Genomic DNA, 13053 nt, shown 5'->3' with positions numbered 1-13053 from the left:
TGAAGAGAGATGTGGCAATCTTCGTGTCTAAGTGCCTTACTTGTCAGCAAGTGAAGGCCGAGCATCAGAGGCCAGCGGATTTGTTGCAACCCTTGCCTATTGCCGAGTGGAAGTGGGAGCATATCACTATGGACTTCGTTGTAGGTCTTCCGAGGACTCAGCGGGGTAGTGATGCTATTTGGGTGGTTGTAGACCGGTTGACTAAGTCGGCGCACTTCATTCCTATGCGCATGAGAGATTCGGTAGATCATCTTACCGACTTGTATGTTAGGGACATAGTGAGGTTGCACGGGGTCCCAGTGACGATTGTCTTAGATAGAGACCCTCGTTTTACTGCCAGGCCGTGGCAGAGTTTGCAGAGTGCCTTGGGCACTAAGTTGACCTTGAGTACGGCTTATCATCCTCAGACTGATGGGCAGTCCGAGCGTACTATTCAGATCCTCGAGGATATGCTTCGGGGTTGTGTCCTGGACTTCAGTGGGACGTGGGAGAGGCACTTACCCTTGGTAGAGTTTGCTACAACAACAGTTTTCAGTCTAGTATCGGTATGGCACCGTTTGAGGCCTTGTATGGCTGACCGTGTAGGTCTCCAGTTTGTTGGGCCGAGGTGGGTGATGCACCTTTGTTGGGTCCGGAGTTGGTTAGGAAGACGACGGAGAAGGTTGAGTTTATCCGTAAGAGACTTGTTACAGCCCAGAGTCGCCAAAAGAGTTATGCCGACCGTAGGAGGAGGCCTTTGGCGTTCGAGGTAGGTGATCATGTCTTTCTGAAGATATCACCTAGGCGAGGTTTGATGAGGTTTGGGAAGAGTGGGAAGTTATCCCCTCGGTTTATTGGTCCTTCGAGATCCTTGAGAGGATTGGCGAGGTTGCTTATCGGTTAGCTTTACCGCCGCAGTTGTCCGGAGTTCATGACGTGTTTCATGTGAGCATGCTTCGGAAGTATGAGCCAGATCCATCACATGTGTTGGATTGGACCGATTTAGAGGTAGATGAGGATGCCTCGTATGATGAGAGACCGATTCGGGTCTTGGATAGGTGGGATCAGGTCCTGCATGGCAAGACCATTCCTTTGGTGAAAGTCTTGTGGAAACATCACGGAGTGGAGGAAGCCACTTGGGAACGTGAGTTGGAGGTCCGTGAAAAATATCCGGACTTGTTTGTTGTTGTATAATCTTGTATGTAATCTTGTATTTAGATTTTGTAATATTGCTGGACTTAAGAGCTTTATATATGTCTTAAGTCGTGAAACATTGAAAATGTTTTGGTTTATTGGAAGTAAGTTTTGGAACTTGCCTCATATGGAAGTTGGATGTAACGTTATATATGTTGATATATATTGTTGGAATTGGGAAAGAAATGCGTAATGTTGATGCATGTTGAAAGTACATATGTTGTTTACATATTGTGAAATGCCTCTTGATAAGAGATGGGATGACCGGTAATGGGTCGAGTTTTTGAATGTTAAAATGTAACATTGTTAAAAATGGAGGAAAACCTGTTTTTGAAACTTATGCTTAATTTCGGGGACGAAATTCTTTAAGAGGGGAAGGTTATAGCGATCCCGGTTGTCCCTTTACTGTTCTGTTGTATTCCGGACTCGGTTCCGTGAAGTGGTGGTAGTATCTGCCTTGTTGTCGTCCTTTAATTCCGCTTGATTGAGTTTTAGGATGTTTGTGGGCTTGTGTCGAACAGGTGGGTTAAGCCTTGGTCTATATCCTTGTTGTCCAGGTTTTTGGTGTTACGCTCGAGCGGGTCATTCTGCGCTCGAGCGGAGTTTGGTTTCTAGTCTAGCGCTCGAGCGGGTGTTCTGGCGCTCGAGCGGAGATTGCACACTCCCAGTTTTTCGTGTCCCTGCAAAACTTCTGCAGAGGGGTTTTCTACGCTCGAGCGGGTTTTATGCGCTCGAGCAGGTTGCGCTCGAGCGGGATTGTTGACGCTCGAGCGGGTAGTGCTGTCTGAGTGTAAGTTCTAAGAGATGGAAATTTGCGCTCGAGCGGTCTAGTTTTCGCGCTCAAGCGGATGTGCTTTATTCTTGTGTCTTGGCGCTCGAGCGGGCCTTATTGCGTTCGAGCGTGTCCAGATTTTGTTCTTGGCGCTCGAGCGTCGTGTTCTCCGCTCGAGCGGGTCATACGCATATGAGTTATCCGCTGGGTGATTTTAAATCACTTCTTGCTTTTCTTTCTATCTCCTACTTTTTCTAAAACCCTTTTTTGAGAGTCTCTCTCTCTAGAAACTCCCTTCTCTTTAGGGTTTGATCTAGTTAGAGTGTCCTCCTTCTCTTCGGCCTTTGTAAAAGTTGTGTGGATCGTCGAGGGTGTCGTTTTGATCCGAGGATCTTGGCCTTTGGAGCATGTTGGGTTTTGTCATCTTCTCCATTGGAGCTCAAACTTTGAGGTAGGGATATCCTACTCCTCTCTATGGATTTTATCTTTAAATTTTAGTATTTTGAGATGTTGGGGTTGGTTTGGTAATTTTGTGAAAGTTTGGGGCTTTTGTGTAATTTTACAAAAGTTGGGGTTTTATTCGTAATAAACCTAGATGCATGTTTGGCATAGAGAAATGGAATAATTGTTGAATCATTGATGAAAATGGGACCCTCAGGGTTGTAATGTTAATTATGGAAAATGCCCTAATTACATTGTTTGATTAATTGGGTTAATTAATCGCGAGAAATGAGGTTATGGAATAGAAATGTTGAGATTGGGAATGTATGGGGTTAAAGGGTGTAGTTGAATTATCTATCACTCACCGAAATGAAATGTTGATTAAATATCCATTTGTGCATTTATTTTCTGTTTAGAAATAACTACTTTGGACTATCGGTGGAGGATAGTCGTGATTGTTGTAGACAATGCATGATGATTAGGCAAATGAAAACTAATCAATGGAATGTGTCATGGAAATTGACGGTTGATAGAATACATTAACTGTATGTATAGAGTGATTGTATATAGAACCAATGTGTTTGTATACGTTATGTGTAGAGGAGGAGATGGGGGATGTACTCCGCGGTTTAAGGGAAGATGGGGGATGTACCTCTAAACCGGTTAGTGTTGGGAGAAGATAGGGGATGAACTCCGTAAATACAGCTCATATGCTTGTCTAGAGAAGTGAAGATAGAGCTCATATGCTTATCTTTGTGAAGTATAGATACAGTTTATATGCTTATCTGTGAATGTGGGATATAGTTGTTATACATATATGTTGGGAATGTGGATATAGCTTATATGCTTATCTGTAAAGGTGGGATATAGTTGTTATACATATCTGTTGAAACGATGATAGAGCTAATATGCTTATCTGTTGAAAAAGGGAAAATAAAAAGTAACTTGGACTCATAAGTCGTATGACATAAAAATGTGATTTATGTGGATGTATCAGTGTTGGCCATCTATCAATTGATAATCTTTTAGTCATTGTCCATGGTTGGTTTAGTATATTTCTACTGGGCTGTGGCTCACCCTATATGGGAATATCATTTTCAGGTACAAGTAGCATGTCACCTCCAAGGACATAGCTTGGGAGGCTAGATGCGAGTTGATTGTTGGTGTTTAGTTCCTTTTTGATGTATTACATGTATATTCAAGGCGAGGGCTTAATGTGTAGATGAGTTAGTACTCTTTTGTTGTAACCAAGTGTTAACTTGGAAAGCTGTAAGCCCGTGGGGCATTTTGCTTTTGTTGTTAACATGTAATATTATTGTAATGAAACTCTGATGAATAGAAGAATGTGAAACTTTTATATATCAATGCATGTCTATATTGATGGGTTTAATGTTATTATTTTAAGGGCGTTACAGACTTTTTGACTTCTTATTAATTGATTACATTTATGTACATAAACTAGGAATTAAAAAGAATTTCAATTTATGTATTTGTTCAATCAACAATATTAGGTAGCTCATAATTTTATGGTTCAAATTACTCAAATCACTCAAAACGACATCGTTTTAATAGATTTGAACCATTTGAGCCACAAAATTTTGACCTATCAAACAGTTTCCTCGTTCAATCTCCTTCTGCCGGGTTCTCAATAATGTTCTCCACTCAAGTGATAAACAAAAACGGATCGAGTGCTATGCAAATAAGACTTTTGCCCACGGCCTCGTACAGTAAGAGGCCTCACTTTTATGTATTTTAATATCATAAATATAACTTTGCAACTGCACTGTAAGGAGAGCTATCTTCATCATGAAGGTTTAAATTTGTTTTGGGAATTTATAGTTTTTAAACTTGAACATAATTAGTAATTTTAGATTTCAACATAAAAATGAAAAATATACTTCAATAAATTTTTTAAGAAGGTTTCATTTAAGTATTTATAGCCTTAGGCCTCGAACAAACTTGATCTGCCTCTGGTGATAACGTTCGCTCGAGTCAACACAATCTGATGCAGGTACTCGTTCATTCATACAATCCCTGTGAAGTCTATGCCAAGAAGAGGTACAAGAAGGATGAAGATCCAGCGAATTGAATTAAACTATAGGCGTAAAAATAATCAGGAAAATTATGTCACGCCGACTGTGTGATTTCAGCAGATTTTAAACAATCCCCTAATAAACAATCTTATTTTAAACAATCCCCTCATCTAAACAAATAACCACTAGTGTTTCAATACTTAAAAAGTCTCAAATTGCATACAAGACAAGACTCTAGCTCCATTGCCGATCAAGAAACCAAAAAGGAAAAAGAAAAAGAAAAGATTCAAGATGATATTAGCAGATTAACAAGGGAACGACAAGGACACGAACATCCCTGTATTACTTAAATAAAAGCATCAGGGTATATTTACTAGGAAAAATTCTTCACTGTGGAAATGGCATTAACTTTGGCTTCAACAATCAAAGTATCATTCACAAGGATGCCCTTAGAAGCATCATGGAGGTCGGTTAATGACAAGAAGGAAGATCTACCCCAGGCGAAGATTGAAGCAGAGAAGCATCTCGCAGCTGCAAGAGAACAATTTGACAATTATTTTTTATTACCGTGAAGATAAAATGTAAATACAAAGGTCTCCATTATCTTCAGCCAAAAACCAAAAAAAAAAAATTGTGAAAATGTAACATCACCTGTTTGTTCCACATGCTGGCCAGTGTATTGGTTCCCTAAAAGCAGGGTGTAATTTACGTATATTTTTCGTTCAGTTGGAAAGGTTCTCATATCATCTAACTCCAAAAAGAGGGACAGGCTTTTGGCCCTTTCTCTTGAATCTCCCGTGGGACAGAGCCATATCCTCCTGGCTTAATTAGAAAAAGACAGAAAAAGAAGTTATTACTGTCAGATTATCAATCTGCTCATCATAATCACAAGGACTGAAGATGTTAACATTGCATACCACTTCAGATTTCAATGGTGAAAACATCAGAGTAATGAACTTTGTCATCTAGAGACGAGAATTTGTCAATCTTCCAAAGTGCGAGTAGTAACAAATCCCTTCAGCACGGTTAGACACTCTCCTCTGCCAGTATAGTTTATAACAAAAACTTTTGCTCCAAACACGCACGTGTCACGGATGAGGTATCCATTAGCAGAATCATTGAACGTAGTAAGTGGTAGTAATTGGGCAAAACCCGACTCAGTTCCCATTCTATGAAAGCTTCTTACCTTGCCATTGGCATTGGAGCATTGAAATAGAAATAAAATCAACAAGTGTAAAGATATTGAAGTTTTTGTTAGAAATGGTTTTAGAAAAATCAGATTTTTCCTTAACTTCGGTCTAATTTTTAGGTGGGACCCATGCGCTAAAGTTGACGGGTTTAAGTGGTAACGCATTCTATGCTGCGTTGTGATTCACGTAGTATATTTGATTGCTCAAAACCATTATCGAGTGAATAGGAAATTGAAGCCAAAATGAGATCTATGGAAATGGTGTTCTTGGTGAAATTTCCATAAAGGTTGAATTAAAGCTTGTCTCACATTAGTTTGGTGGGCAAACTTTGTGTGAGTTTATAACACTTAGGTTTGGAACTTTGGGTAGGCCCCAAGGGGCACTCAAGTTTTGTAGAAAGAGAGGTTGTGGGCAAAGTGGGCTAGACCCATTGGAACTAAAATAAACATATGCGCTCGCTGCTACCGTCTATCTCATCGGACGGGCTGGGTGTGGGTGTAAGGTTGGGTTGGGCTTATCCGGCCCAATAATAATTCTTTTTGGGCCAAAAAACATTTGAATTTTTTATTTTTTATTTTTCAAAAATAAATTCTGACCGTTTGAATTCAAATTTCGGTTGGAAAAATTCAAATTTGGCTTGCACATTTCTGGACATATTTTAATCTGACCAAACAGATTCATATCTGTTCATTTTCAAACCCAAACAGTTTCTTATCTGTTCAAAATTCAAACCGAACAGGTTTGTATCTGTTCATTCAAAACCGAGCAGGTCTTGTACTTGTTCAAACAGGTTTGCTACCTGTTGGATTCAAATCGAACAACCACTATTCCATCTATAAATAGGCAATCCCTCATTTGGATTTTTCACTTAATTTTTGTCCTCAATTTTGCCATTGCTTTCTCTGCATTTTGCTGCATTATTTTCCTGTGAGAAAGAGTGTAAACACAAAGTGTGTTCGTTGTGCCAATAGTTTGTAGTGCTGTTACTATTCGTTGTTGATCATTTTATCCCAAGAGATAGACATCCACAATCTTAAAGCACCGTGGAGAGGACGAATCTGTCTTAAGGACATAGTGTTAAACACTAAACTTGATCAAAAATTTGTTTAACAAATTAATAGGGTAAGTAATTAATTTACTTTATGTTTTATTTATTTTTATCAGATTTTGATTTTGTTTTTGTAACGAAATAAGAATTTGTTATTTTATTTTATTTTATATATTGTTTTGATTTTTGTAATCAAACAGTTTCTCTCATTTCTTTAATTCTTCGAATGCAGTAAAAATTGTCCAACAATCTTAAGACAAATTATTTTTGATGTCATCATTGTATTTATTTTCTACGCTTTTGCAAAGTGATATTCTGGTTGAAAAATACAAATAGTAGTCATATATTGTTTGATAAATACTAGTATATAATGTTTATTTTCTTTGACAAACAGTAGTTGTACGGGGGTGAAATATCATCCGTCCTCCGTACCCCTTGCACTTGAGCTTCATGTAACGTCGCTTGACCTGAAAACAAAAAAACTGTGAACTGCCTGACGATGTGCTGCCGGATAAACCCTCCGACGATCAAGTCAGCACACTTGGAGAATAAGAAGAATGAGAAGAAAGCACTTTTGAGAGAGAGAGAGAGAGTTGGGAATTCCTCAGATTGCTTACCCTCAACGTTCCTTCCTCACGCATTTTTCTAGGTTGGCCATGCAGCCTCAGGGATTATGGGCACACTACCTCGGTTGTCCTTCCCTGGACAGGTGGCTGTGTTCCCCTCTAGTTTCCTTACACGTGTAGAGGCCAAAACCTCCAAATAGCGTTTGTTGAACTGCCAAACGGTATTGATGCGTACCATGAGTCGATCTCCCCCTCATCACATCATTGGTCCAGATGGCACACTCAACCGGTCTATCACAACCGATCTATCCCTTGGGAAAAATGACACCATGGCTGAAACGGCCGACCTATGATAAGTCGGTTCGTCTGAACTGGCTGACTGTGAGGCGTGCCGTTCTTCATCTCGGCCCAAATTCATTCTGGACTGCACTCTGCTCGGTCCCAATGCATTACCGCGGATCCAACCGAATATCAGGCCGAGTCAGCTCAGTTGGGCGTATCCTTGTCTCTACACTCTGGTCGACAATCTTGCTCGGCCTAACGTGATGGGTCGGGGAACCGTGTCAATTTAGTTCGGTCAGACACGGTCCGATTCTCGCAAAGCCCATCGTCATATCTCGCGTTACCGTAGTTCGACCATATTGACCGGCGCAAATCTCTCTCTCAATTGCCCCTTAATCCCATCTGAGCTGAGTGTGATTGGGATTATTGTTCTGACCAAGCTATCTGATTTGGTCAGTCATCTAGGATTACGCCAGTAGTCTCATCAACGATCCTTAAGCCATACTGACAAGCCATCTTTTCGATGCCACGTGGCCTCACGCCATTGGTCCCGTGCAACCCCACAGCTGTCTTCATCACGCACAAATTTCAAAAGGTTGCCGCCCTTGGCTTCCCCCCCCCCTTTTTACACCCACGCGAGGGGCCACATATGCCCCTACTGTTCATCTTCCCACTCGAGCCAAATCCTAGCCTTCAGGTCGCCAAGCTTCTGCCACCACTGCCATCACTGCCCTTCGAATTGTCTTCGACCATCTTCGTCTTCACAAAGGCTGTAGACAAGGCCGTCGCGACTGGTCTTTGCTTGGCGTCCATATTAGTAAGTTTATCTGCCCTTTCTTTGCACTCTCCATTTACGTTCTTCAAGTTCTTACCTGGGACTGTCGGTATCCTACCAGTGCCCCCTCTTTGGGGTAACATTGGTACACATTAGGAAAAACGGGAATTGAAGAAGCGGATGGGGCCTCCGTGCCCCTCGTTTCCCTTAGATTTAACGCACAAACTTCACATTTAGGATGAATGACCCCTAGGTAAGACCGAGCAAAATCCAACTTTTAGATCCATAAATAGGATTTAGCCAAGCAAAAACTGGTTTGTGGTCTGGTCTTGAGGCCGAGACCAAGCTGCAAGTAGCAGGCTAAAACCGATCTAGGAAGGCCAAGTCGGCCGGATAGTAGAACCGAGATAAGAAGAATGAACCGATCAAACGCCCTAGGAACCTTGGCTGAGGTAGAAAACTTCCTCCTAAGAGCCGTGCAATTTATGCCGCGCTAATACTTGGACTTATTTCTTAATAATGCAGAACAAACTAGGACTGACTAGGTCCATTCAGCATTACAATCGGTGAGGCTCTAAGTCCGATCAATCAATCACCAAATACTTTCCGAGATACGACCAAAATTACCCAACTAAATAAAACTGGGAAAGATGGGGATGTACTGGTTCATGGTCAATTCTCCTGGGGCGCTGGCCGAGTTCCATAGAGAGTACCATATTCCAGACGATGTCCCCTTGGAACTGGCCAAGAAAGGAGACACTTCATGGGGCGAGCTGGACAAATACCCCTCACGGTAGTGTCCATTGTAGAAGGAGGCCTGCGCTTCCCAGTCCAACCCCTGATCTGTGAGTTTTTAAGGCAGACTAGGTTGTGCCCGACCAAAGTCTCCAACAATACATACAAAATAATAAACGGCGTGGCTGAGCTAAATAGGATACTCGGTCTGAATCTCGGCCTCGCCGAGATATTTCATCAATATACACTTAGGAAAAATAAAGGTGGGTTTTGTTGGTATCTCAAGGTCAGGAAAAGCCGAGAAAAACTCATCGAAGGTAACCCGGACAAAGAGACCAACGACGATGATTTTTTGTGGGTGTCCGGTAAATATAAAGACACCAAAGCGCCCATATCGGGCTGGTACATAAGAAAAGACTTTAGGAGTGCTGTGCATCTCGGCGTCGTTTTTTTTTTGGAATTGTTTTTCTTTACTGCCGATCTAACACTTGTCTTCGTGTTGTAGACTATAAACTCTTGGTAGAGGATTACTCCCGCACAAACCAGGAGGCCATAAGGGTCGCGTTGCGTCATCCGGCCAGGGAGCGAGAATCCCACAAGCTGCTTTGCTTCGAACCGAGCTACCGCTATACGGCGCCGCGCAGAAGCAAGGTGACCGACTTCCTTCGGGCACCTTCTCCAGAACTAGATCCCAGCCTTCCACCAATCAAACTGGTCCCTTTGACAGCCGAACAAGAGATGGCCAAAATTCGGGCTACCAAGTCAATGATCACCGGTGAACCGAGCGACTCTCAGCCACCGGAGGCAGCTGGGGGAACTTCTTTGATGTCGACCGTGCAAGATAAGGGGGCTGTGCTGGCCCTCGCCAGTGAGTAAGCTGCAGGTCAGTCGAAGAAAAGGCGTAGAAGAAACACAGCCGAACAACATTTGGGGGACGAAGAGTCTACCGAGCATGCCTCTGCCGACTTGGGGGACTAGACTGAACAACCGATCACTGAGTCATCCGTTCGATCCAATGCACCCCCAGTCTGGTCGCCCGAGGTAACATATAAAGGCCGGGCTATCTCCACTACCGATTCAGTCTTCGCGGACAAGGACTACTCTCTCGACTTCAACATGAACAAAGGGCTACTCCTCCTTACCGACATGAAAAAGCATGAGGAGCTGTCCGACCTAAAGGTTCTCTGCTCAGCAGTAAAGTCAATAGTGTTGGTAAGTTTGAAAGCTCTCATGTTGTTTAGTTGCTGCTCGGTTACGGCATTCTGACATTTCTTTTTTGCTTACAGGTCGCGCAGAAAAACTACCTCGCCCACGAGCGAATGATCGCCGTGCGGAAGAGTCTGCGGGAGGCCATTGCCGATAACAAGACAAAGACCGCCGAGCTGGCAAAACTAAAGGCCGCGTAAGAAGAGGCAGCAGCCGAGCGTGACAGACTTGCCGAGCGGTTGGCCTAAGTGGAAGAAGATAAGCAGAACTCCCTCCAAGTGACCAAGGCCCGCTATATCGCCAAGCTGCACAAACTCCGCGATGCCCACAAAGCCAAGCTGGACAAGCTAGTCAACGACGCTGAAGACCGCGGTTATGCAGAGAGTGAGAGAGCTTATGAACGGCAGGTCTAGGGGACCAAGGACATTTTTTTCCAGTGCAATTGGAAAGCCGCCGTGGAAAAACTTGGCCTTGGTCAGGACTCTGACATGTTTCACAACCCGTTTGCCGCCTTCATCGCGACCCACATACAAGCTTACGCCAGCGCCACGCAGAAGAGGCTAATTGAAGAGGCGAAGTAAGCAGCTGAAGCAAAAGTTACCACCGCATAGCTGGCGGAGCAAAAACTTTCATCTGAAGCTTCTGAGGAAGGGGCCCAAGATCGAGAGACCGAGCAGGAGGTTGATGCGGTGGTCAGTGCTCAAGTCGGTGACGCCGAGGCAAGGGTGACCGAACAGGCTAACACTGTAGATTTAGATTGATCTCCCTCTTCTATATATATATATATATATATTTGGGTTTTGATGTAACCGGGCTTCGCCCCACTTTTGTAATCTCTCTTTACAATCAATGAAAAGTTTAACTTTCTGCTCGCCATGTAATGCGAATATTTTTCTTCATTTGCCTTGTGCGGTTGTCATTTCTTCGGTCTAATGAGCAAACTTTCATGGCTTTGAAATATTTGTTGGATGTAACATCAACATCTTAAATAGGAGAACAAGATCAGTTCCACATTTTTGAGCAAGCAATAGCTCGGTTCACGACGAGCCAAATTTATAGCTCGGGCAATAATGACCAATCAGCCTCATGATCCGAGCAAAATTGGTCAACTTCACGTGTAATTTGGCAAAACTGACCGCACGGCCGAGCTTTATTAGCTCGGCCGTGGAACAGTTTGGGCAAAGCACCAACTGTTTGCACTGGCGAGAAAAATCAGCTCGGCCCTAATGCAAGCTGGGTAAAACACCAACTGTTCTTACGGGCGAGCAATGTCAGCTCGGCTCTAATGCAAGTTGGGTAAAACTCCACTTTCTGCACGGGTGGGCAATATCTGCTCGGCCCTTGTTCTAGTTGGGCAAAACACTAACTATTTGTACAGGCGAGCAATGTCAGCTCAGCCTTAGTGCAAGTCGGGCAAAACGCCATTTTCTGCACGGGCGGACAATATCTGCTCGGCCCCAGCCCTAGTTGGGCAAAACGCCAACTGCCTGTATGGCCTCAGTCCAACCGTTGTTGGCTTTTTGCCCCTAGTATTCATAGTAGCTCAGTATTCTTATAACATCTTTGTACAAAAACACATAGTATAAGAAAAAGGTAAGGAAAAAGGTAGGGGAAAAGGTAGGGCTATCTTTCATTACATGTCATTGATTTACATCAAATGCCAAAAGGCCAAGTTTCCAAACGCAAAGAAGGAAAAAAAAAAGGTTACATTTCAAAAGTAAAATAACTTAAGATTAGCTGCATTCCACGATCTGGGGACAGCTTTACCATCTAAGTCTTCCAGATGGTAAGTGCCTATGCCTGCAAGGCCCGTTATCTTGTATAGCCCCTCCCAATTTGCTCCTAGTTTGCCTTCGTCGGGGATCACTGTGTTGCCCATTACCTTCCTTAAGACCCAGTCCCCGATCCTGAATAGCCTAGGATGCACAACCTTCTTGTATTTTCTGGAGAGCTGTTGCTGGTAGGTTGCTATGTGGATTAGGGCCCGATCCCTTCTTTCTTCAACTAGGTCAAGTTCCAGGGCCACAGCTTCATTGTTCAAGTCTGGCTGAAAACTTTCAAATCGGATGGTTGGCATGCCGATTTCCAACGGGATGACAGTCTCCATGTCATATGCCAAGGCAAATGGAGTTCCCCGGTCGAGCGTCTCGGCGTGGTACGGTATGCCCAGAGCATATTGGGGAGTTCTTCAGCCCACTTCCCTTTGGCTTTCTCCAGTCGCTTTTCCAGCCCATCCAGGATGGTCTTGTTTGAAGCTTCTGCTTGACTATTTGACTGAGGGTAGGCCGGTGTTAAGTTGTAAAACTCAATCTTTAACTCTTCACAGAACCCGTGAAAGAGTTTCCCATCGAACTGAGTGCCATTATCCGAAATGAGGGCCTTCGGGATACCGAAGCGAGTGATGACATTCTGCCAAACGAACTGTCACGACCCAAACCCGCCCCTATGGGTTTAGCACCGTAACCGGTCAGTAATCCGAGATTACCGAAGGCCTGCTTAACAGTAATACAGTAATACAGAGTACAGGGGCTGGCGGAAGCCAATACAATAAATAAACAATGTCCAATGAGCTGTGACAGTCTGTATGCCAAAAAGACTTTTCATACATTCATGCAGTCAGAGAAAGAATAGTATGTACATATATACAATCATTCAGTTCAGGGACCTAATCCCTATCAAACAGTACCGTAACAGTCTATACAGTCATACAAAACAGATATAGAGACAGACGGGGAAATTAAAAACACCCCTAAGCCATAACTTGACAGGCTCGGAACCTCGCAGTGAGGCACAGTGGTTGGCTTGACAAAACTGGAGCTTAACCCCGACGCT

General features: G+C 43.3%; 1 protein-coding gene across 1 annotated transcript in view; it reads right to left on the bottom strand.

Moving 5' to 3' along the window:
* Window positions 1-12328, bottom strand: part of LOC114314038 (uncharacterized) — a 39071-nt gene extending 26743 nt beyond the window's left edge. The window contains exon 1 of the mRNA XM_082912247.1: window positions 11989-12328. Within this exon, the coding sequence (XP_082768373.1) occupies window positions 11989-12328 (340 nt within the window). The remainder of the gene's footprint in view (window positions 1-11988) is intronic.
* Window positions 12329-13053: the final 725 nt, after the last annotated feature.

Source organism: Camellia sinensis, chromosome 2 (genome assembly GCF_055761805.1).
Source record: "Camellia sinensis isolate YWXY chromosome 2, ASM5576180v1, whole genome shotgun sequence".
Taxonomy (NCBI): Eukaryota; Viridiplantae; Streptophyta; class Magnoliopsida; order Ericales; family Theaceae; genus Camellia; species Camellia sinensis.
This window is presented reverse-complemented; position numbering and strand designations above follow the sequence as displayed.